The sequence below is a fragment of the Camelus ferus genome, chromosome 2, assembly GCF_009834535.1.
Source record: "Camelus ferus isolate YT-003-E chromosome 2, BCGSAC_Cfer_1.0, whole genome shotgun sequence".
NCBI lineage: Eukaryota > Metazoa > Chordata > Mammalia > Artiodactyla > Camelidae > Camelus > Camelus ferus.
The window spans coordinates 99,766,452-99,792,254 of record NC_045697.1 but is presented as its reverse complement, the minus strand read 5'-3'; the positions used below and the strand labels follow the sequence as shown (position 1 = coordinate 99,792,254).

General features: G+C 34.4%; 1 protein-coding gene across 2 annotated transcripts in view; it reads left to right on the top strand.

Annotated features, from left to right (window-relative positions):
* The first annotated feature begins 6,228 nt into the window (after window positions 1-6,228).
* CLGN (calmegin) overlaps window positions 6,229-25,803 on the top strand; it is a 40,837-nt gene continuing 21,262 nt past the window's right edge. The window contains exons 1-6 of one of the 2 annotated variants that reach the window (XM_032463897.1): window positions 6,229-6,345; window positions 9,068-9,181; window positions 15,823-15,975; window positions 18,255-18,328; window positions 18,987-19,045; window positions 22,439-22,580. In XM_032463897.1, coding sequence (XP_032319788.1) covers window positions 15,832-15,975; window positions 18,255-18,328; window positions 18,987-19,045; window positions 22,439-22,580 — 419 coding nt within the window. In that variant the 5' untranslated portion in view covers window positions 6,229-6,345; window positions 9,068-9,181; window positions 15,823-15,831. The remainder of the gene's footprint in view (window positions 6,346-9,067; window positions 9,182-15,822; window positions 15,976-18,254; window positions 18,329-18,986; window positions 19,046-22,438; window positions 22,581-25,803) is intronic. The other variant, XM_032463892.1, reaches the window with a different exon arrangement.

Sequence of the window (25,803 nt, the reverse complement as noted above, 5' to 3'; positions counted from 1 at the left end):
AGTGGCTTCCGTTCCTTGACTGATCTCAGTTTGATTCTGTTGCTTCTTGTGTTTCAGGCTCCCCAAAATGAAAATTTGTTTCTTACTTGTTTTTGAGATTGTCTGCTATTTAGTCTGTGATTAGTGAATCTATTTTCTGCAGCCTTTCAGCAGAAGAAGGAAGGGAGTGGGCAAGGGATGGGGCGTTCTACGTTCTGTTGCTCATAGTGTATGGTAGCTTTTCTTCCAAGTAGGGAAGACTCATTCTTTCTTGGGTTATTACTTCTTCTCCACATCAAATACCTACAGCCACTATTTCTTCCAGGGAATAGTCACTTCTGATGTCTGTTGCTTAGCACAATCATGGATATTCCAACTGTGGCTCTGCAGTCAACCCCAAAGCCCTTGCCTGTTCCCACCACCTCTGAGCTTAGGTCCTCTTAAAGCCACTCCCATCTTCTTGGCTGGCTCCATTTTGGAATTTGAATTTCTTCCCTTCTAATCCAGTCTCATTCACTTTCCACCTAATACTGCCCTCTGAATGATTTATGTGGATGGAAGTGTATTCATACAAAATTATCTTTTCACACTTTAACAGTAAAAGAAGCACATAATATATAATCAAAAATGTGCTTTATTTATATACATACCATTTCAACATGGAAACGTGGGTGCATTTCCATGAAGATAACGCTGCACTCTGAGTTTCAGTTAGACTTGCATCATGATGAAGAATTTTTTTTTATGTTTTAGTGAGACTAAGATCAGCCAAAGTTTGAAGCAAAGTTGAGGTATGGTAAAGCGTATGTGGAGTTTAAGAGATATCCAAAACATACTCAGGTATCAATTTTCCCAGGTACCTTCATTCATTACCCTATCAGTCAAGTGTCTTTCTCTTTTCATTGCTCCTTTCAGAACATTTCCCTTCTTTTCTGCAAAAACAAAATGAAGATCATCACTACCCCTTTTTACCCTCCTAACATAGGACTTTGAAGTGCTTTCAGCATCCTTCACTGAAACCACATTTCCCTATCAAAAACAACTTTCTGGGAAATAATGAACTGTCCATTTGCTAAGACTTTTAGATATTTAATATTAGGTGTTTCCAAACTGATGACAGGGTTGCAGAATGGATTATCCCTTTCATTTTCCAACAGTGCATTTCAAAATGGAATAAAATTCAGTGATACAAGATTCTTAGCTTTGTTTATATTTATCAAGTAATATACATACATATGGCTAAAATTTAATTAAAAAAAACCACCTCATAATTAAAGGCATCAGTCCCCTCGCACTTCCCCAGCCCTATCTGACTCACCAGAGGCAATAACATTTAATCATTTCTGGTTTAAGTTCTAGTAGTTATCTTTATACTGCTAAATAATATGCTTATACTGCTAATTTTTATTTCTACACATTATCATTCTTCCTGTAGGATAGATGAATATTTAGCTTAAGTTCTTACTTATTTTTATTAAGTCCTAGTCAGTTTGGGCTGCTGTAACAAAAATACCACAGATCAAGTGGCTTGACCAGTAGAAGTGTGTTCTCACGGTTCTGGAGGCTGGGAAGGCCAAGATCAAGGTGCAGCCTGGGAAGTTCTGGGGAGGGCCCACTTCCTGCTTTGCAGACAGCCGTCTTCTGGCTGTGTCTTCACATGGCCAAGAGCAGAGAAAACTCTGGTCTCCTTATCCCCTTATAACTGCACTATCCCATTGGTGAGCATTCCACCCTCATGACCTAGTTATCTCCTAAAACCCCACTTTCAAATACATTGGGGATTTAAGCTTCAAGATATGAATTTGAGGAAGGGTGACAAATATTTAGTCCATGGCATATTCTTACTTTGATTATTTTGACCTTCCTCTTTTTAAGTTCTCTTTTCTGAAAATCTTAATAATCAGACATTAAACTTACTGAACCAATCCTCTATATGTCATAACTTTTATTTACTGTTTTCTGTCCCTTGTTTGCCTGTGTACTAGGTGGTTTCCTTGACTAACTTTTCTATTGAATATTTATTTTATTTTTATTTTGTTCCCTTTTCCTAGCATTGACTTGTTTTGATGATACATTGTTTTCCTCAGATCTCTATTAGGTCTTTTCGCCAAACTTTTAAAAATTCTCTTCTGCATTCTGAATGAACTGTTTTTTTCTGTGGTCAGATCAATCTGTCTGCTTGTTTATTTGATCTTTTTCTGTTATGTTGCACTTTCTCAAACGTTTAGTGATTCTTAATTGTCTGGGGGCAAAATGGGTAAATTTTATTTCCTCTCCCTCACCCCATCCCTGCCCCGCATTTATCTTTATATTCCTTCATAAAATTGAAAGGGATGAGGCTTCCTGGGCATTTTTGGTACATGGGTAGGATTTTTGGTTTGCAAACCATGTTTTAGAGTATGTGAGTGGCTAGATTGCGATTGTTTTATGTTGGAGGTTTGGTTGTGCTTTTTTTCCCCAGTGGTTTGAGAGAAGGGCACCACTATGCCAGAATATAGTGGGCTTTGTTCTGGGACACCGGTACACACACTGCCTGTGCTGCTTACATGTAGATGGTGCATCTAGCCTTCATTAAGAAGACTGTGCATGTGCTTTGCCTGGAGCATAAGTCCTGGCTGCTCACGTATTCACTGTGGGTCCTCCTGACACACACTCTTACTTCAGTCTCCAGGTTTTGCCCCATTTAGCTCCTGTCTTCCATCAAATCGTCCAGCTCCGCTGTAGCTCTGGTCCTCCATGTCTGGGTCACAGATTCCTCATCTCCACTCTGTCAGTCCCCATTCTTCCATCAGTGTCATTAATGTCTCCTATGTTCAGAAACCCCATCCATTCTTTCGTCGTTTGGAATTACTCCCTTTTCTGTTCATTTATTATCATTTCCATGGAGTCCTAGCTGTCTACCACCTTGAATCAAGACTTTGGATATTTCATTTCAATTTTTTTCAATTTGTAACTTTATTGAGTAAAGTAAGATTTACATACATTGGCCCTCGGAGAGATAAATGTCACCCTGTTTTTTTTTTTTAAATGGGGACCAATAAAGCAACCTTTTCATTGCTGTTTTCCTTAATATTTATTCCTTTAAGTCCTTTAAAAAACCTTTATGTAAAATTTGTTCCTTAACCAGTTAAATTATGTTATAACTCTCATAAAACTTTTTATAATGTAAGATAAATTATCTATAGTTCATCAAGTAGAAAAGTAATTTACCTTATCTCTCTATTCATCTAGCTTATAGTTAAAAAAAAACAATTTAATAGAATAGAAATTCATCTTAGTGATGAATTTTCTCCATTTAAAAATTTTTAAAATTTTGCCTTTCAATTTAAATGTTTTTTATCATTTCATGTTCTACATCTATAATAAACATAAAGAATTTCAACTAAAATATTTCAGTATTAATAATTTCTGAAAACTCAAATAAAATACTTAAAGATTTTCTGTTAGTTGATAAGCTAGAGAATAGTGTGTTTTATAATTTGCTAGTGCTTCAGCCTGCATGAATAGCCAGTTTCCTTTTACTGCAGTACACTGGGCATAGGGCAAAGTGTTTCAATGTGTTGGAGGTAGGATTGCCAGATAAAATACAGGACACCCAAATAACTTTGAATTTCAGTTAAACAATGACTTTTTGTGTATGATGCATTTGTTTTGTTGTTTTACTAAATGTGGTAAGCCTAGTTGGAGGTTATGGAAGGAGAGAGAATAGACAAATACTTCCCATCAAAATACATTAACTGAATTATTTTATTAAATACTTTTATTAAAGAATGATATACAGCATGTTTGTATTTTATTCAAAATTATTATTTAAAGTTTTATGTGTCTATTTTATGTTAAGATACAACAGAGGGAGTTGATACAACAGAGAATAAGAAGAGTATTGTCAAGAAATTTTCATGAAAATAATTACATCCTTATTAATTAATAGTATGTTATTTAGAGATGTTACCGATTTCTTATTTTCATTACAGAAAATATGAAGAAAAAAGCTTAACAAGAAGAAACTCCGTAATACATGGAGCTTCAGATCACCATGATTTCTAATGGCATCTTTCAGAAATTGTAATAATGAAAATACATAGTTATATAGAAGAGGAGAAAACAATAAACAGACTAGTAGACTTGAAAGTATTAAACTACGTCTTACATCAAGAAAAACTAGAACATTTATTTATGATATTTGTACCTTTACGATTCCTTAATATAAAAATAGTAAAGGCAGGGAAGTTTTTAAAAATTAAGAAATATATTTTGTTGACTTAGGGATGCTATCATATACTCTCAATAAGTCATTGAAAGTTCAGAAACTTGCTATTGTCATGGACAGGTTCTGTGTGAACTGGTGTATATGCTCTTATCCATTTTGTTAAGACATTTAAAATAGAAATTTAAAAAAATTTAAAAATAAATAAAACAGAACAAGTTTAAGCAAGTCTGGGTCTGGCAGTGCCACAGTATCTTCTTGTCTTTTTAGTATATGCATTTAAAACTCTAAAATTACCCCTAAGTGCCATTTGAGCTGATTACCAAACATCTTGATGCATATGTATTCTGATAGTCCTTCAGTTCTAAAGGTTTCATATTTTCTGTTACTATCACCTTCTTTATGCATGGGTTATTTGGGAGTGTGTTTTTTTTTTAATATATTGGTTTTGCCATCTTTTATTGTTGATTTATCATTTAGTTACATTGTTGTTAGAGAACTTTTTCTGTGATAAAATTTGAGAATTGTTATGAATTCTTGTGTTTCATATGAATTTGAGAAGAATGTATCATCTCAGTATGCTCCCTTTAACATATACTTCATTCGTTTCTTTTTTAATTGAAGTATAGTTGATTTGCTTCTTTTCATTCGTTTTTATAAATGTTAGTTTTGTGCTTTAAAATGTCTTTAATATTCCTATTCAGGTTGACAGGGGCTGCATCTCAACATGTGCTTCCACAATCACTGTGGCAGGAAAAGGGTGGTTAGAGATGAGCACTGAGTTGAATGCTGACACCTGGAACTGACACACATCACATTTGTTCACATTTCATTGGCTAAAGTAAGTCATATTCATCCTTAAATTCAAATGGGCAAAAGTGCCATCCGGCCAGGTACCCAGAAAATAATTACCACAGAAAAAGCTAAAGTTTCACAGAATTATGTTGAATAATATAAGTTGGAAAGCCTGAAGAAAGAAATTAAGAGGATAATATTGTCACAAAATACCTCAAATAAAAATTGTCTTTTTTAACCAATAAATTAAATGCTATCCAAAAACACTCCAGAAGATGACAGCGTCAAAAGTCTAGAAATAGTGGCCTTATTACAGATGCAGTGTGAACAATATTCAGTGGTCGTGACATCTAGCTAATAATCATGTCTTGTGCATGGAGCATCATAAACTCTGTTAAGCTGAGACTCTAACGGGGATATCACAAGTCAAACATTTTATTCTTCCAATAAAATTGAAATCGTGAATATCATAGTCAAAGTCAAGATTTACTATCAAATACAAGTAGTAAAAGCTGCATGATCCAACATCTATGGGGCAAAGAAGCTTGTGACTGAATATTAGGTTTATGCTGTATTTTTATTTTTAGTGTGCTGGTTTAAACGATAGGCTCTGAGGGAGATAGACCTGAATTTGACTTTGTTTCCACCATTTACTAGTCAAAGGCAAGTAATCATCTTCACCTGGGTTGTTGGGACGGTTAAATGAGATAATGTAAAACCGTTAGAGCAGTGAGTGCAATAAAACGTTATCAATTAGTAGCATTTCGAAAAGAAAACATATAATGCATTTATTATGTTAACATTTAATATACCTATATTTATCATCCACTTACTGTCACCAATTAGTAAGCCTCCCTGATGACCACAATGACCTCTCATCAGAGCATTCAGAATTCTAGGGAAGGCCTAGGGTACTAACTGGATGCCGTTCAAAACGTGATTTACATAAAATTCAGGACCCAATTACGTGCACTAGGAGGCAAAACCTCACTGGTTGTAGAGGCCAGGCGCTCCGCGGGAGGGAAAAGTCTTCGGACGGATAAGGAGGAATTCCTCCAGGGCTCGACCGGGAGCCGGATCCGCGCTGCGATTGGCCGGCGCGGGCGGCGCGGCGCGTGGTCGGGAGGAAGCGCCTGGTAGGGCCGCATCGCGGAGCGGCGCCCCTCCGCGGCCGTTGAGCCCCTAGTGCGCGCGGCACGCGCCTCAGGCCGCCGCCTCAACCCGGCCAGCGGCCGCACGCGCATGCGCAGTTGGTAGTTGCGGCTGCGCGGCTGCCGGCGGGATCGGTCTGGGAAGACTCACGGACCAAGTGGCAGCCACTCGGACATCTGAGCTGCCCCTGCCGAAAACAGCCCGCAAGACAGGTACGTGGGCAGGAGTCCATTTCCTCGCATCCTTTTGCACTCGGGCCGAGGTGAGGTGAGGAATCGGAGTCCTCGCTCCTTCCCTCAGGGCGGGGGTGCTTGGGTCGCGCCCCTTTCTTCGGCGACCCGTCGGGCGGAACGAGTTGGGGCTAGTGAGGGGTGGGTGTTGAGTTCGGGGATGGGGGTGCCGCCAGCGAGGTTCTTGGGCTGGAGTGGGGAAGCCAGCCCCGGGCGGCGGGAGTTTGATGCCACCTCAGGTCGGTTGGGTCCTCCAGAACTGCTGTGCCCACCTGCTGCTCCGGCGCGGGGAAGGCCGGGCGTCCCCCCGCAGCCCGGCCCGTCTTAAGCGGCCCCAGGGAGCCGAGGCCGTTATTCCAGCGGTTGACATTTCAGCCCCGTTCCACTCTCGAGCCGGGCTGCCGGCTCCCGAGGGGTGGAGAGGGGGCCCGGGTGTCCTCGGCGCTGCTCGCCCCGCCGGCTGCTTCTCACAGAAGCTCGAACACCACCCAACTAGGCTCAGCTTATCCCACCCCCGCCTCTGTAAAGGCCGAGGGACCTAACGTTACCTCACAGCGGGGACGCCGGTGCCTGGCGGCGGCTCCCTCGAGGCGCTGCCTGGAGCCCCGCTTGCGCCGCTGGGGAGGGAGCCAGAGGGTTGTGTTGAATCCGACGAAACCTTAATGAGTAGAGACTCATTATCGCCGAAAGCCTGTTTACGATCAGATACCTTAGCTGATTTTATTTATAGCATTGGCCCAAGCAACGAGGAGGAAGCGTTTTCTTGGAATTTAAAAGCGAATGGCAGCAGATACACATTATTATATATAAAATAGATAAACAGCAAGGATTTACTGTATAGCACAAGGAACTATATTCAATATCTTGTAATAACCTATGATGAAAAATATGAAAAAGATTATGTAGGTATAATTGAATCACAATGCTGTACACCAGAAACTAACATCGCATTGTAAATCAACTATACTTAAATTAAAAAAAAAAAAAAAAGCAAAATGCGAGGAAGCTCACCAAGGGGAAAGTAAATCGAATGACAATGGGACGAACTCTGAAATTAGAAGAGAGTTAATTTATATTGAAAATTTTTGATGCGTAAGAGCCATTAAAACCCTGATCTAGCCTCATGATTGTGCTTGCTTTAAAAAATTTCCATCACTCTAGGTCATTTAATCACTCTAGGTAGCCTTCCTTTTGGCAATCATTTGACTGCTTTTCAGTTTACTGTTTTGCCTTTACATAAAATTGGTTTGACTTTCCAGTCACATTTAGGTCTTATCCCTAAATCCTTAGAAGATAGTCAATATTATTTATCTAGTTGATAAAGTTAATTATTGTGTGTGAATGGTGTATGTTGATGGATCCGTAGAAATTGAACAGTGCTATTTAGTAGCCTCATTACTTGTTTTCAGTACCTAGTAAGTTTTAGTGCTCTTATCCAGAAAGCTAGAATTGTCAATTTTAATGGACTTTTAGATCATCTAGCTTAATCCTTTCACGTGACAAATGAAACAAAACAAAACAAAGACAAAGACAAAGATAAAGACAAAAAAACAGGCTTAGAGCAGTTTTAACCCCTGGCCTTTTAAAAATAATACTGGAATCTTGGTGTGATGGTGCCAAGCTCAGTGTACCTTCTATAATATTTTGTAGTTGAGCTCCTAGTCAGCATGACAACTAGAACTTTTAAATATTGATTTTTCATACACTACTTTTGAGGCATAATCGTGCTGAGTGAGTCCTCAGCCATTAAAACTGGATAGCTGAAAGGCATCTCAGTTACAAGAAAGCATATAGAAAAGCATGAATATGTTAATAGGTGAGTGTTGAGAGTGAAAGAAATGAGTCTTCTAAAAGGGAAGAATTTATGCTGAAAACTATTTAGCATTTTTATAACAGGTAGTAAAATAAGACTTTTGTTTGTTTTTTAGAAAATTCATGCTAGAGAGAAGGTGGAGGATAGATTGATTGGCAAGTCTGGAAGTGAAGAGGCAAAGTGGGAGTTTACTAATCTTTTTCAGAAATGGTGGATTCCTAAATTAAGACTGTGGCATAGGGATAGAAAGAGACATTCAAGAAATACCCAAATGCATTTAGTTACGAATGATACGGAATATCAACAAGAAGGAAGACTTTAAGATAATGGCAAAGTAACTTGGTCAATTTAGTTGATCAGAGGTGTAGTTAATGGGAGAAGGGAATTGAGGAGATGGAGAAGGGGTTTGGGAGGAAAGACCAGGTTCAAATTAATGGAGGGCTTGGGACATCCTTAAATATGGATAGTGATTTGAAACTAAAGAGTGATCTCTGTGCTATGGATAAGATATGGGAGTCCTTAGCTAGCGTTTATAGGTAGAAGTCAAGAGTATACGTTATGTAAGAAGGAAGCCTGGGGACAGAACCGTAAGGAACAGCAACATTTACAGAAGATTACAGAAAAAGCCTGTGAAGGAGGAGGATAAAATGAAAAGAATCAAGAATAGTGTCATCGAAACCAAGGGAGGAGAGGGCATCAAGAAGGAGGCAGTCAGCAAGGTCAACAGGGAGCAGGAGGCAATAGGACTGAAAAATGTTATTGATCTTACCAACTAAGAAAAGAAGCTAGAATTGAGTACAGGAATGATAAAAATGTTAGTTTTTCCTTGCTACCATAACAAATTACAATAAACTTAACAGCTTAATGCAACACAAATTTATTTTCTCACAGTTCTATAGGTCAGAAGTCTGACACAGATCTCAACCGAGCTAACATCTAGGTGTTGGCAAGGTGCATCATTCCTTACTAGAAGCTCTGGGGAGATCTACTTCCTTGCTCATTCAGGTTGGTGGCAGAATTCAGTTCCTTGTGTTGTAGACTGAAGTTCCTATTTCCTTGCTGACTGTCAGCTGAAGGTGGTTTTCTGCTTCTAGAGACCACCCACAGGGGCCCCTTTCCTCCATCTTCAAGGTCCCTATGGTAGATGGAGTCCTTCTCACTATTCAGATCTCTTCTGCTCTCACTCACTTCCTCTTCCACTTTTAAGGGTCCATGTATTATATTGGGCCCATCCATAAACCAGGATACTGTCCCTATTTTAGGGTCAGCTAATTAACAACGTTAATTCCATCTAAAAGCCCCCTTTGCCATGTGAGGTAACACAGGATCCAAGGATTAGGGTGTGGACATCTTTGAGTCATTGCTCTCTCTATCATAGGAAGTTAAAACAAGAAGGGAAAAGTATTAACAGTTAATGAAGACAGTATTTCTAGGTGCTTCTGTTAAAGAAAGGTAATGCCTAGAAACATTTACATTATCTAGCATGTGATATAGTTCCAATAGTAAGCCTTACTGTTTATCCTTGAGCTTTCTAAGAAATGCAAGTAACTTCTTACATATCCTAAAATTTGTGTGAACACTGTAAAATTTTAAAGTGTCATAGGAATATAAAGTAATACTATAAAGTTTTTAGTTTTTTTATTTTTATGTAGCTTTAAGCTGCTTTAAAATCTTTGCTGGAAGGATTTTAAAGGCCATTTAACCAGCTAACTATATGTACATGCTGTATAACTTGGATGCACATCAAAATATGGATTTTAAAATATAAACCCCACAGAAATTGGAATGTATGTGTAAGGCATGAAATATACTAAGAAAATATTGACCTTATTTTATAGGCCTATAACCTTAATGCCATTTAGTGAAGATTAAATTGTTAAACCTTCTAACCTTAGAGCCTTAATGAAAGGAACGTAGAGTTTGAAGCTAGACCTGACTTTGAGTCTTGCCTTTTCTGTTTAGTAGCATTCTGTATTCTTAAGTAAGTTACTTATCTCCCTGAGCCTCACTTTCCTTATGTATAATGGGCTACTAGTATCTTCACTACAGAGTAGCTATAATGGTTGGAATGAATATGCTTAAAACACAGTCAGTACTCAAAACAGTTCTTTCTGTTCTCCTTCTTCCACTCTTCCCTTTTCAGTGCCTTTTCTCACATGCAGCTTCCTTTGTCCTTGGCCTAAGGAAATCAGTCCTTTCCATCCCTTGTACTTCACTTTGTAAATTTCTCAAGGAGGTTTTTCTCCAACCCTTCTCCCACCATGTAAGTTCAGTTCCCCAGTTACCAACTATTAAAATTTCTTTGTCACTCATTAAAGTTTACATGTTATACCTGGGTAGTTTGTTTAATATCTGCTTTCCATCCCAGACTCTAAGCTCTTTGAGATCAGGGCCATTTATGTTTTGCTAATTACTGTAAATTCAGTATCTGACATCATGCCTGGCACATAATTGACAACCATAAGTATTTGTTAAATGAATTCATGAATGATGAATTATATTGTCTACTGACTAACCTCCCCTGAATTTCTGGAAACATGAGCTACCACAAAATTTATAAATCTCTGGTGCAGCTTATTCTGAAGCATGCTTGTTTTTTCTATGAGAAAGTACCTGCATTTCAAATGGAATCTTGGAGCTTCTTTGGAAGGAGGCTGCTCTTTAAGATGCCACTATTACCTACCTCTTCACCTTACTTGTGATCCTTTTTTTTTTTAATGTGCTACATAGCCAGATATTTCCAAGAATACCCTTTTATTTTGGTGAAAATTTATCCAATTTTATTTTTGTGATGTGGTAACACAAAATTTTTACTTTTGTTTACTAGTAAATTATGAATTAGATTGTTAAAATGCAGCATGTCTATAGCAAGATTCTGAAATAACTCACAATAAGAGATGTTTATTTATAGATATAGAGTAAAATTGAAAAATATTATTAATTCCCCCGTATTAAATTGGATCATAAAGCTGCAATTCTAGATTGTTACCTCATTTCTCTATAGAAATGCTTTAACTGTGTTAACTTTTAACAATGTTCTAAAAGACTTCAGGGGGCCAATGTTAGAAGCATTGACATAACCATTTCTCTCTCATAAAACCATAGTTAAAGACATTTATTGTGTAAGGATTCAATCCACAAATTTTTCTAGGAGTTAAATTCTAGAAGAGGATTTTTCCCTCCAAGGATCTTGTAGACTTTTATAGACAGTGACAACTCCTTCATTTTATTTCTGGCCTTCCCCTAATTGCCTAGAACCATCTTGCCAGATTTATTGTTGCTATGCAGCTATAGCAATAAACTTATTCTGCTTGGTTGCTTAGTAACATCTATTTCCCTCCCCTCATAACCTTTTTTACTGTTATTTATGCATTCATTCATTCATTCTATGAACATATATCTGTCCCTATTTATCATGTACTAGTACTCTTTGGCTAGCACTGTGAATACAGAAATGAGAATTCTAGCTCTCGATGAGCTTGTATTTTTGTCTGTTTTTTGTTTTGCAATTTGCCTCAAGCAGTTCTTTTGGAACTATGTAGAGGTAATATAAATCTTAAATAAATATTAATGTATCATTATAATGGTTACATAACCATTATTTTGAAAATTGTGCTATTTAGTCAGTTTGAACTTTAATCTGTAGTGATCGTTTTAAAACTCAGTGCAGATTTAATTCATTCTTTCTGTAATTACTACAACCAAATAATATTCCCATATCCAGTATTTCAGCTAATCTCAGACTTCAGTAGTTTCTCAGTTTTATAGGATCTGGTGGTTTGTTGCCTAAACCATATTTTCATTGTTTCTGGGTACTTATGATTTAGAAAGAAATACCCAGTTTTAGTTACCAGTATGTATTAATTAAAGTAATACCCAAGTAGAAAATTAAAAAATCTCAGAGGCCTAACATAATTCCAGGTGTCCTGAGGAATAGATGGCTGTGATGGTTAATTGTATGTATCAATTTAACTGAACCACTGGCTGCCCAGATATTTGGTCAAACATTTTGGGTATGTCTGTGAGGATACTTTTTGACAAGATTAACATTTGATTGGGAGACTGAGTAAAGCAGTGTAGAGAACATACATAAAATCAAAGATACATGCAAATAGATGTACTTCTTCACTGCCTCCCTTCTTCCTGATGAAGGGACAAATATTTTGTGATACAGCAAACTGTATGGAGTGGGGAACACACAGGAAACTTAGAACCCTAGGCTTGCTATCTTTTATACATTTGTAAGGAGGGAACAGGGTGAGTAATAATTTTGTATATTATACCATATAAACAAATTCTTGCCGCACTAAAACTGTATAACTTAGGACAGCTACCTAGACCAATGAGGAATTAGAAGACTTGAACAACACTATAGAGCAGTTGGACCTGATAGTCACACAGAACACTTTACCTAACAATGGCCGAAATAAAAATTAATGCCAGTCTTCCTCAAACTCTTCCAAAAAATTGAAGAGGAAGGAATAATTCAAAATTCATTCTATGAGGGCAGCATTACCCTGTATCAACAAGATACTCCTAAGAAAACTTCAGACCAATATCCCTGATGAATATTGATGTAAATACATATTTTCCTTAAGTACATATGCAATATTCTCTAGGATAGACCATACATTAGGCACAAAACAAGTCAATAATTTTTTAAAAGTTGAAATTATTCAGAATGTCTTTTCCAGTTACAGTGTAATAAAACTAGAAATCAGTAGCAGAAAGAAAGCAGGAAAATCCACAAATATGTGAAAATTAACAGACTTTTAAAAAACAAAAAGGTCAAAAAAGAAATCAGAAGAAAATTAAAAAGTACCTTGAGACAAATGAAAACAAAAATGCAATAGACCAAAACTTATAGGATAGAGTGAAAGCAGTGCTAAGAGGGAAATTAATAGCTGTAAACACTTACATTAAAAAAGAAAGATCTTTAATTAACAGTCTGACTTTACATCTTAAGGAACTAGAAAACCTAAAACTAGCAGAAGGAAAAAAATAGTAAAGATTAGATAACAGATAAATGAAAAAAATAATAGATAAACAATAGAGAAAGTCAGTGAAACCAAGAATTGGTTCTTTGGAAAGATCAACAAAATTGGTAAACCTTTAGCTAGATTGAATTGAAGACTCAACTAAAATCAGAAGTGAGTGAGGAAACATTACAACCAATTCTATAGATATAAAAATATTATAAGAATACTGCTATTATTTTATGCATTTCTATTTTACTTAAATGTTATTGATAGTGAGTCTAGAAAAGCACCTTTTACTACATTATTAAGTTATGGAAGGCTCTTAAACTTTTAGAACAATGAAGCTTTTAGGGTTATTAACAATTAATAAGCAATTTGCAAATATACTTATTCCTGTGCCAATAAGGGAAAAGTTTTTAAAACTCAACCTTACTGTTACTGAGTCAAATTGATCCCTTTACACTTACTTTCTATTCCAGTTACACCTTTTCAATGACTCAAGAGAGATTAAACTCTTCTAATTAAATTGTGATTAGTATGCATCATGTTTTTTGTTGCCTGGGTGCATAAAAATGATGGCATTAACACACCTTTTAATATAGAATGTTCATATTATGGTAGAATGGTGTTAATTTTTTTAAATATGCATTTTCAAAGTAAACTTTAGAGTTGTCACCAGTGGCCTCTAGAAGAAATCAAGTCTAACTGACCCTATATTCATATAGAGATTTCATCTCATTAAAAAGAGTTAGTTGATAGATAAACAACAAGGTCCTACTGTATAGCATAGGGAACTATATTGAATACCTTGTAATGGCCTATAACAAAAAAGAAAATGAAAAGGAATATATATATATGTGTGTGTATAAATGAATCACTATGTTGTACACCAGAAATTAGCACAACATTGTAAATCAACTATACTTCAGTTAAAAAAAAAAGGTTAGTTAAACTAACTATATGGAAAAATACTTTTTATAGTCTCATGTTTCTTTTCTAAAAATAGCTTTATCGATATTGATTAAAAATAGCTTTATTTGCATACCTGCAAGTTCACCTGTTTAATGAGTGCAGTTCAGTGGGTTTAACATATTTACCAAGTTATGTAACCATTTCCATATTCCAACTTTAGAACATTTTCATTACTCCAGAAGGAAACCTTGTACTCCCTAACCCTTTCTTCCGACTCCTTTCTTTAGACTATCACTAACCTATTTTCCAATATTCTATGAATTTACCTATTTCTTTTAAATGGGATCATAGAATATGTGGTTTTTTTAATGACTGACTTCTTCTACTCAGCATGATGTTTCACATTCTTGTAACACATCAGTACTCATTGCTAAATAATACTCCATTGTATGAATATTTCACATTTTGTTTATCCACTCATCAGTTGATGGATATTTGGGTTGCTTCCACTTTTTGGCTATTATTAAAATGCTTCTTTAAACATTTATATTCTAAGTTTTTGTTTGCACATCTGTTTTCGTTCTCTTGGGTAGACATCTAAGGAGTGGAATTGCTGGATCATAAAGTAATTCTATTTTTAACATTTTGAAGAACTGTCACACTATTTCCAAAGTTCATTTTATTTTCCTGCCAGCAGTGTATGAGGATTCCAGTTTCTCCACATCCTTCTGACACTTGTTATTGTCTCCCTTTGATTGTAAGCATTCTGGTGGGTGTAGAGTGCTGTATTGTAAATGCAGTGTTTCTTAAGTAGACTCGTATAGGTCTGTAGATACAGGTTCTAGAGGATCTAAGAGTTCTAAGAATTTACTTTTTAAATAATTTTTTTCATATTGTTGGTAATATAACTATACTCTGGATCATCTGGATAACTGACCACCTTATAACCAAGGACTGTCACAGTATTTCAGGATTCAGATTTACTTGTTTAAAAGTCCACTGTCAAAGAAATAAAACTTGAATTTTTAAGATGCTAATGGGAGTAGAGGAGGGTGTAATTATTTAAATAGTATTTGGCTTCTACTCATCTCAATTAATGCTGTAAGAAACAAATTTTGCAGTATTTGAATAGAGAAATGGTTATAAAATTGAGTCATCATAGTGTTATGAGGGTAATAAATGCAAAAGAAGTTTGTTTATAGCAGTCAGCCTGATTGCAGTAAACCTATATTTGCTTGATTTTTTTTTAGCTGTGATTTGATTTCAGTAAAAGATTTAACACATTACATTGTGATAAAATTACTTTTCTGGGTTTTTTTGGTGTTTATATAATTACTTGGTTTTATAATTATAAAATTTCCAATTGTATGTTTATATACACTTAAGCAACATTATAACAAAAAAGTAACTTGAGCAAACATTTAGGAATCATGATCCTTTTTTCCTTTTTTTTTTAAAAAGGGCTCCACATATTACGAGTCTGGTGATCACTGTTATCCATATCTTTAGGTTTGTGCTGTTTGCTCTTTGCTTTTAGAAGCAGGCCTTCCTTCAGCTGTAGAATCCTGTGAGATTTGAAGTTTGTATTATCACTTGTTCAAAGCATAATTTAAGTAATTTTGTTAATGATTTGTTTTAAAAGCCATCCCAGGAAAAAGAGAAAGGTATTAAGGAGAAATTATTTCTTTATAAGTATACTTACACATGTTTTTCACTACTTTGTTTTACTTTCACTGATTACTGTTAATTTCACAGATAATCAATATGCATTTCCAAGGCTTTCAGCTATGTTTGGGTCTTCTATTCATCTCAATTAATGCAGAATTTATGGATGATAGGGTTGAGATGGAAGATTTTGATGAAAATTCAGAAGAGATTGATGCTAATGAAGATGCACTCTCCTCAGAGGTAAGGTTATTGAGAAATAAGCTTTAAGTTATTCCTTTACATAATATATAGCGGTGACTAATCTCTTAAGATCCATTTCCATTTCAGTAGTCTTTAGTTTTTACGTAAGTAGAAAAACATTGCTTTTTTCCAACTCTTTGTTGCCGTGTCTTTTAGGGTGCCTATGTACTAAAGAAATTTGTGCATGGCAACTAGCAGAGTTTTATTACTAAGTAAATACGCAGAAGGTTTTTACTGTTAAACTAGGAGTATGTCACTGGCTAAAGGGGACTAAATACTTTAGCTAAGAGAACGGTTTTTAGTCTTATTTCTGACACAGCCAGCCTTTTTCAGATAAAAGAAAAAGTAGCATAATTTTCAGTTCTTCTAGAAGTAAAGTAAGTAGCTTTTCTATATTTCTCTGAGAAAAGAAAATGCTAAATAGCAAGATGAATTAGAAAGGCGAGTAATGATGAGGTAGACATTTAGTAAGGCTCACAGTGTTTCTGTCTCAGCCTTCAGATGTGTGTTTTGAGGTGGTGACTGATAGGAGTCTGTAAGACTTTATAGAGGTTTTTGTACATTCTGACAATCCATAAGAACTTTCACATTGAAGAATATTCATATCTAATATTGGAACAATCAGAAAATTTTTTCAGAAATATTGTTTGTGAGAAAACATTAATTATCTTGTGCTAGCTGCTGTTTAAAGGCCAAGGAGAGAAACATAGCTGTTATAGACTTCTTTGCCTCACTTCCTTTTAGAGTTCTTTATTTGCAAATGCAAGTGTTCTTTCTCCTGTTGAGTTTTAAGCTCCACAAGGACATTTCTTTTAAAACTTGGTTCTGTGATCCACAGAAAGTAAGTAGTAATCAAAGTGCTAATAGACTGACTTAGATACAGCTACTACAAGGGTTTCTGGGGATTAATACTTTAAAGAAATTGACAGATATCTACATTCTTAATTACATTTGGTGATAATTTGAAAAGATGATAAGGAATGGAAAAGGATCATTTTTAATGCTTCTAATTTTATAGCATGAATAATCTAGATATGGTAAAGTACAAGTAAAGTATAAAATGCTGGTGATTGAAAGGGTTGTCTAACAGATGGAAGCCTCTTGTGATACCACTGCCCATTTTTGCATAAATCCATAAAAATACAGACAACAGTAAAATTGTAATTCAGTACACTTCATAGGAGATTGGCAATTTTGGTAGCCGAATCTTGACCCTGTTAGTAATTATGTGGAATTTTGTTTAATTATTGATTTTCCTTCCTTAAACAGACAGGAAATATACTATTATGGAAGAGTAGGGACAATGAATACAGAAAAAGTTATTCTGCATCCTTTTCTCTTAAGACTGAGAGACGAAATCTCATAATCATATAGGTAAAATCACAAAGGCTGACTCAGAAAGGACAAAAATTTATTACTGTAGGTGAAATTTTATACATTCATCATCAATTTAAATTATCTTTTGATAATTTGTCAATAAATGTAATCTTTTAAATTCATTCATTGGTGCTTTCTGTATAGTCCAGTGATTAAGTATATAACTTTTAGAACCAGACAGCCTAGGCTAGTATCTTTAAGTCCTGTAAGTGTCTAACTGTGCAACAGTGGGCAGATTATCTTGCCGCTCTCTCACAGTTTCATCATATATAAAATGGGAACAATAATAGTACTTCCTGCATAGAAGTATTATGAGGATTAAAAGAACCATCATATCAGCGCCTCCACCACCATTATCATCTTTGCAGTTAAGACTTACATGGCACTTGAAACAATGCTTTGTAGGTAATTGCTTTTCAATCCTTTCTTTATTGAATCTTTTTTCCCCCCTCTGGGTTCCTAATTTCTCAGAATGGTGTCATTGTTCTCTAGGCATATAACATGCAAAATTTAAGAGTTAATTTTAAACTAATCTACCTGCTTACTAAGTTTTTCATCTTATATGCTTTGGATCATGCTATTTCTTTTGCTTCTAATGATTTTTATCCCCCAATATTGTCACCTGTTAGAATCCTTTCAAGGCCATGTCAGCTGCATCATGAAGCCTTGACTTCCTTCCATTCTTCCGGTGTTAGGAGACAGTGTATTCTCTGTTTGTATATACTGTTTTTTCCATCATGTATCTCTTATATTCTGTATTTTATTTTGAGGTTAGAGACCATGTCACCTTCTATCTATATTATCTATATGTGCATTCCATACTAAGTTCTTAATTAGTGAGATTATTTAATTAAAATATTTGTAAGATGAATAACTTTAGCTTTTTAAAATCTGTTTTCTAGATTAAATATAAGACACCTCAACCTATAGGAAACGTATATTTTACAGAAACTTTTGATAGTGGAAGGTTGGCTGGGTGAGTATTCATTCAAGAGAATTTTTTCCTTGATTAGCTTTTTCGAAATTATTGGTTGTTAGCCTATGAAAATTGCTTCTACTGCAGAACTATAAAAAAATGTTAAATTGCTTTATTCGACGGTATAAACCAGTACCTTAACACATTTTTGTTATTGATAGAAATGTTTAATTTGAATTGTTACTCATTTATACAAAGAAAATATACAAATGAATTATGAATGCAAAGTGAAAACTTATTTCTTCATTTCTTAGTACAGATATTAATAATCTAATTTCAAATGACAAATTCAAGTTAATGTTCAATCCTAAATAATGGTTAAAAAACAACAAAAGTTATTATTTATTATTATGTGCCAAACACTGTCCTAAGTAGGTAGGTGAGTACTATCTTTATCTGCCTTTTACCAGTGAGGAAACTGAGGCTTATTGTACCTTATCAATGATCATACAGCTAATAAATTGCAGATTCCAAATTTAATTTAACTCTAGCCTTGCAGGATTATGTATAGACATCCTTATTTAGCCTCTAAGTATTCATTTATCTTAGAATGAAAAATGAGTGTTAGATAATATTTTGTTGTGTTTCTGATATGCCTTGTATCTGTAAATTGTTAGTTTTATGTTAATGATATACTTTTTTTCAATTTTATTTATAGGTGGGTCTTATCAAAAGCAAAAAAAGATGATACAGATGCAGAGATTTCTATATATGATGGTAAGATATTTATATAAATATCAATATAACCAGTATGACCCAGAGTTCACTAGCTTTTTAAAAATAGATTATATTTTTATTAAATATGTATATATGGGGCCTGAGTCCTGCCGTCCTGCTTCACAATATTTTTTCTTGTCTCCTTTCCAATATTTCTAGATGTCCCTGGGTAATCCATACTTAAGCCACCAACTAGTGTTCTAACTCTGAACAGTTGAATTTTCATTCCTTTGCAGTTAGGCTTTTACATTTCCTGAAGCAGGATTTCCCAGGCCATAGCTATTCTCTACTGTTTCATATCAAACATGGGCCTACCTAGACCAAGTTAAAACTTTTATAGCAAGATTCTCCTAGAGAATGCAAACAGGAAATTTACGAGAGCTGCAAGAAATGTGGCTACTCCTGGAGCATGCATCTCCTGGCCTGCATCCATTATCACTGGGTCTTTAATAGGATTAACCATAGAAAGAAAAGTCCTGTGTGCAGGGGTCATATTTTCTTCCCTAACAGGACTCTCTTGGAGTATGACCAAAGAATTTCTTCCTCCTCCTAGTCTAAAACCAGCCTTCTCAGTTGTTAAATCCTAAAGCAAGATCAGCCTCAGTCAAGGTAACAGATAGGGGGAATTTCCTCTCTCTCAGAGGACCTCAGACCCATGAGGATATGACCTCACACTTTGACCCCACTAGGCATTACATGAGACAGACAATAAAACAAATAACAGCATGTGTAGGATGCCAGCCGTCTACTTCCTTTTCATAGTGTTCTAGTGTGAGACAAAGATCATTCCTGCATGTCTTCCTTTGTAGTGTTCTCCATCCCAACAAATCCTCTGAGCCTGTATAAGCCTGTATACTCAAACAGAACTCTACCATATGCACAGAACAGCAATACTGTGTTCAGTCTAAATCCATTTAGAGAAAAGAAAAACTTCCCTTGAAGAAGCAACAAGTATACAGAGATACAACGCTACCTAAAGTGATACCCACAGAAATGTACACCATCAAACAGAATGCTAGACTTAAAACATCTGTATTTATGTTACTTTTCAGTTGTCTGAAACAACATTGGGTAGATATTTGCTTTCCATTTGTTAGAAGGATCCATTGATGGAATTTTCCTAAAATTAAGATACAGTCTATTTTATGAGTGAGTTTAAGTCTCTGTTTCCTTCCAGACAAATATGAGTCTTGGTGTTTAAATGAGTTTTCCCCAGCTTGAAATTAGAAATCAAACTAGCAAGCAAAAAACAAACTTTGTAACATCTAAGTTTTTTCTGTAGTCTTACTACCCAAATAGCCACAAAAATAATTTTTAGCATAATAAATTTGGTGTGGTTGGTTGACTGTTTTTAATTTCTTGAAAGCAACTTTGAAAAATATGAAATCCCTCAAAGTTTCAGGTCCTGAAAATGGCATTTTGTGTATCAGTTTTAGGAGTGTTGTTTACATAGTGGTTACTTGAGACCAATATCAGTTTATTTGCATGAATATTTAATATTTGTAGTCTTTAATCACAGCCTCTGTCAAGAGCCACTTGAGTAAAACTAATTCCTAGGTTTTCAGGAACAAGCAAATCTGTGTAAAACATTGTGTGCTGGGGAAGAAGTTTGCATTTGGAGGAGACTTATGTAAAATTTTGAGATTAAATTATTAATAAAAATATAGAGGTTTAATAAATCACCACTTCTTTAAGTGACTAACTCTCAGATATCTTATAAAATTGTGTGAATTCTTTTTGAAATTTCACTTACATTAGAGTTTATATAACCTGGCATTGTGTAGAATTTGAGTAAATAGTTAATGAATAGTTATTGTTGATTTGAGATTGGGAAAACTTGTCATTGAGGTATAATCACCTTGTCAGAGGTTTTCTAAAATTAAAGTAGTGCCTTTAGATAGTACCTTTTCATAGCTAATAAATGTATGCACAATTGCAAAAAAGGCAACATAGTTTTAAAAGTCCTTTACTATCAATATCCTGAAAACCCTAAAGTTGTTACTTCTTAAAAGAAGACCTTTTTGATTTGGTCAAACCACAGGTTAGTAGTGATAATACAATTTATCATTCATGTGAGAGAAGAAAAACCAAATGAGTTCATCTTTTTAAGAAAAGTAGTGGTATAACCAAGTTAGAGGACAAAAAGGAAAAGAAACCTGAAAACTTTAAAAAGTGATTTTTTAAAAGACCAATAAATTAGGCACAATGATAGACCAAAAAACACCCCTCTCTGATTCATAAGTCTGTTCAGGTTCTTGCACTGTTGTTTTTTAGGAAGAAAAAATATATATAAAATACATTAGTAATTCAAAAGTGCCCATTGATATTTCATGTTGGCACAATTCCAGGAAAATAGCTAATTTTCCCAAAATTGAGTTTTCTTGGAATAGGCAGTACCTCTAATTTTCAAAACTAGAACATTTTATACAAATTAAAGTAAATTAACTACTTTCTGTTTGTTTAAAACTCTTACTCTTTTAGAGTAAAGGAGGAGAGTCAAACCTACAGCTTTTGGGCTGCAGGTAACCTCCACCTAGCTTTGCACTGTATGCAGCTTGTGATCTAATTTCAGGAGCTTCCTGATCTTTTTTTTTTTTTTAATTTTATTTTATTGAGTTATAGTCAGTTTACAATGTTGTGTCAATTTCCAGTGTAGAGCACAATTTTTCAGTTATGCATGAACATGCAAATATTCATTGTCGCATTCTTTTTCATCAGAGCTTCCTGATCTTAAACACGGGAAATTGCAGCCCAGAGAGGGCCTACCTCAGCTTTGCTGTGCTACAACCTAGTGCTTATCCCAGCGCTGTGTGCTACTTTCTTGGCCAGAAGTTTTGAGAACTGGTTGGCTTAGCCTGGGTAGGGTGTTCTTTGGGCATACAGTTTTCAAAATAAAATTTAAATCCCTATGATAACTTTTGCAAAGTAAGAAAAGTAGCTGATGAATACCTTAAAAATAAATAGACTGAGGCAAACTGCTCATTTTGTATTAAGGATGTACTTTGTCTCATATGTAATTTTAAAGTATCTCATTTAAAAAATACAATGTTGATAGATTCTATGAAAAAAATCACATTTTGTAATTTCACTGATTTATAAATCTTTTAGAGAAATCTTAACTAAGCCAGCTAAGTGCCTTAATCAAATATTGTAGTGTCTGTTATTTATTAGTTTCCACAATTTTAGCTAAGAAAATGAAACCATTCTCTGATAAGAGAAAAAAAAAAAAGAGCAGACATACATACAGGTGCAGATGTTATTTCCTGATTTAAAATCTGGTTTTATTTTTCCCAAATCAGCCTTCATGGAAAAATCTTATTGGTCACCCCTGCTGATAAATCTTTTAAGTCAGTATTTTTTATTTTATTTAATTTGCTTTGTTTTATATTTTAGGAAGATGGGAAATAGAAGAATTGAAAGAAAACCGAGTACCTGGTGACCGAGGACTGGTTTTGAAATCTAGAGCAAAGCATCATGCAATATCTGCTGTATTAGCAAAACCCTTTGTCTTTGCTGATAAGCCTCTAGTAGTTCAGTAAGTTTTTAATATTATGTTTTTAATATTTTTTCTGACATTTATATTTTATGTAATTTGGTTTCTGAATATAGGTATAATGGGTATAAAATGGGCAAAAATTCCAGAATTTACTTTTCCGTATTATTTACTTAAATACACAATGTGTGTATATACACAAACAGCCTCAGGTTTTGAGTGAGTGAAAAGAAGGTTAGTTGAAAAATTATATAATATATGCTATAATATGTAACATTCCACTGCAGTAAACTGTGTAATGCATACTAAAATCACCATTTTAATTTTAACTCTTTTCTTAAAATTACTTGCTGTTAAGATATATAAACATCATTATATTCAGAATGTAACCATAAATATTGCTGTTAAACCAGTGATAAGATTCAAAGGGAGCAAATTTATTTTTAAAAGGAAATGCGCTTTTAAAGGGCACACGTTCTCACAAGACAGTTCTCCCCTCCCATGCAATGTGACATAAACTAGTTTTATTGTGATGTTGTTTGCATGTGTAACTGTCATAAAATCAAGTATAAATTCCTCAAGCTTATTTCACCTATAATGATATAAAACCATAGTAGATCTATATGAACACAATTACAAGACCAGTGAAACTCAAAACAAAGAAAAGGAAATGTAGAAATGTTACTTTCTACCTTATATCAAAAGATTGTCCAAAGTTAATTACAGTGTAAAGAAATACCATTAACTGTAAACTTATCACTTCAGAACCCCTTCAGTTTTTTGTTAACATGTTAAATATGTTCCTACCTGGTTTAACTAAAATGGCATTTTGTATTTTAGAAATTTAAAACGATATGGCATTTGGAGGGCAGGGTATAATTCAAGTGGTGGAGTGCATGCTTAGCATGCAAGATGCCAGGTTCAATCCCAGTACCACCTCCAAAAATAAATAAATAAACCTAATTACCCCACATACACACACACAAAAAGCTTAAATAAATAAATAAATAAAGTTACCTAGAAAATGTAAAGAAAAAAAGCCAATATGGCATTTGGTATAATCAGCTTAATTTTTCAGTTGTAATGCTTTCTTTGTCTCAGTTGCCTTGTTATTTCAATAAATTTAAAATATCAAATAATATCAGAGTATACACCCATTTAAACAAATTAAAAATACTGTAAGTACTTACAGGGATTAATATTTGAGCTCTGTATTATTTATCATTATTCAGAGTTTGGTTTCTTTTTTCTTGAAAATTTGAAAGTAATCTTACTTGTTGAACTTGGGTGAATATAATATTTTCTATTTTAATTTTTTGTGACTTGAATGAAAAGGTAAAGGAAAATAAATTGAGTTTAATTTATCCAGGGTAAAATGAATCAAATTTGGTATTTTCAGAAAGTAGAAATCACTGCTAGACAAGTAAGCGAAAGATAGCTTGCAAGATTAGAAGCAAAGATTGGATAACAAGTCTAAAAAATTATTAAAGCAATTATGAAATTATTATCCTGAAAAAAGAAAAGGAGAATCAAGAAGAATTGAATAGCAGTCTTTGATATGCTTGAAAAACAATTCATAGGATAGTGAATATTTGTATTTCTTAATATCGATAAATAAAATGAATTTAAAAAATGAAATGGGATAAATGAAGAAATTTTGTATTAACTACTATAAATACTATAATTTTACTCTAAAGCTGCTTTTCCCAAATTATGTACATATTAATATGCATTATGTGGTCATATAAGTTTTAGAAATTAAGAGTATCTATACCTTAGAGATAAGGAAGCATATTTGTCCATTAAAGACTGAGAAGTTCTATGTATAAAAACCTGTTTTTAACTTGAATATTGTGTTTCTCAAACATATTTGACCACAGAAGTTCAAATATATACAACAATAATTACTATTTCATGGGACAATTTAGGAAATGATAGTCTAAAGAAAATAGGGTTAACATATACTCTTGCATTCGTCCTTATTTTTCCTGTGATTTAAGATTAGCAGCTGTCCAGCTCTATGACATACATTTCATTGATCCTTGAATCCACTGTGACTATTTATACTAGGCACAAGATAATGATTTGAAAACTTTTGAAGTTTGCAGTGTATGAAATAGACATAGTGATTGAATCTAGTCATCATAGGACAGCAGAGCTATGTTTACATGTAAAGAAACCATTTACACAGTGGTTCTTTCTAGTTCTTATCTTTTCATAGAACCCTTTGTCTTAGATCACCTATAATAAAGTTGTATCTCTTTTTATTTTATTTTACTTAGAATAGCGAACATTTACTTTTAATTCAGATTGTGCACCATTTCTTTTACTTTATAGTCTTCAAAGACATGTTTCATGAAAAAAAAGTTTCTTACCATCTACTGCTTAAGGTATTGATAAGGCTTTGAAGAAAATAAAATTTTTTATTTAGAGAATGAGAAAGAACAAAAGAAAACTTTTCTTCTGATTATAACAGAAGCTAATATTTTTGAGCATTTATTTGCCCATCATTCTGCATGACAGTCTCTAATCATCATAATAGTCCTTTGAGGTGTAGCTGTGGGCAGTGTCCTCCCTACATTATAGACAAGCAGATAGATTAAAGCTTTAATAAAGTGCCTTTAGCCAAGGTGTCACCAGAGTCAGTGGCAGAATCAAAAATAAATCTCAGGTCTTTCTGACTCCAAAGCACATGTTTTTAACCACTATTGTAGACACCTTGAGATATAAAGCAGGGTAGGAAGTAGGAAGGGGAAATCACCATAATCTCCAGCAACTCAGAGATGTTCACTTAGAATTTTACTATATTTTCTCTATTCTTTTCTATGCAAAATACATATACTAGTTGGGCTCAAATTGTCAAAGTTTTTTTTTTTTTTTAACTTTGTCATGAAAGTTTCTTCAGAAACACTTTAAAACTACAGTCCTTTATTAAAATTATCAATATTTCTGTTGCTTCTCTGGTTTTCATCTCTTTTTGTTTTAATTTTTTAAACCAAATCATAACCTTTTTGGTTTTCACTTTGATGGCCATTTCCTCGTTGATTTTTGTCATACTTAATTCACCAATTTACTGAAAATCTCTTCTAAATATTGTTCACTAAGTCTATCTCATTGCCTAAACAAGACAACAATAACAGAACTTTTACTGAGAGTTAGTGTTGTAAATCCATGAAAAGACTGCCATGTCAGTACACTCTTTTAACTGTTACACTGTATTTCACCTGTCTCCTGGCTTTTAAGATCTGAAATGTTTCATATTATT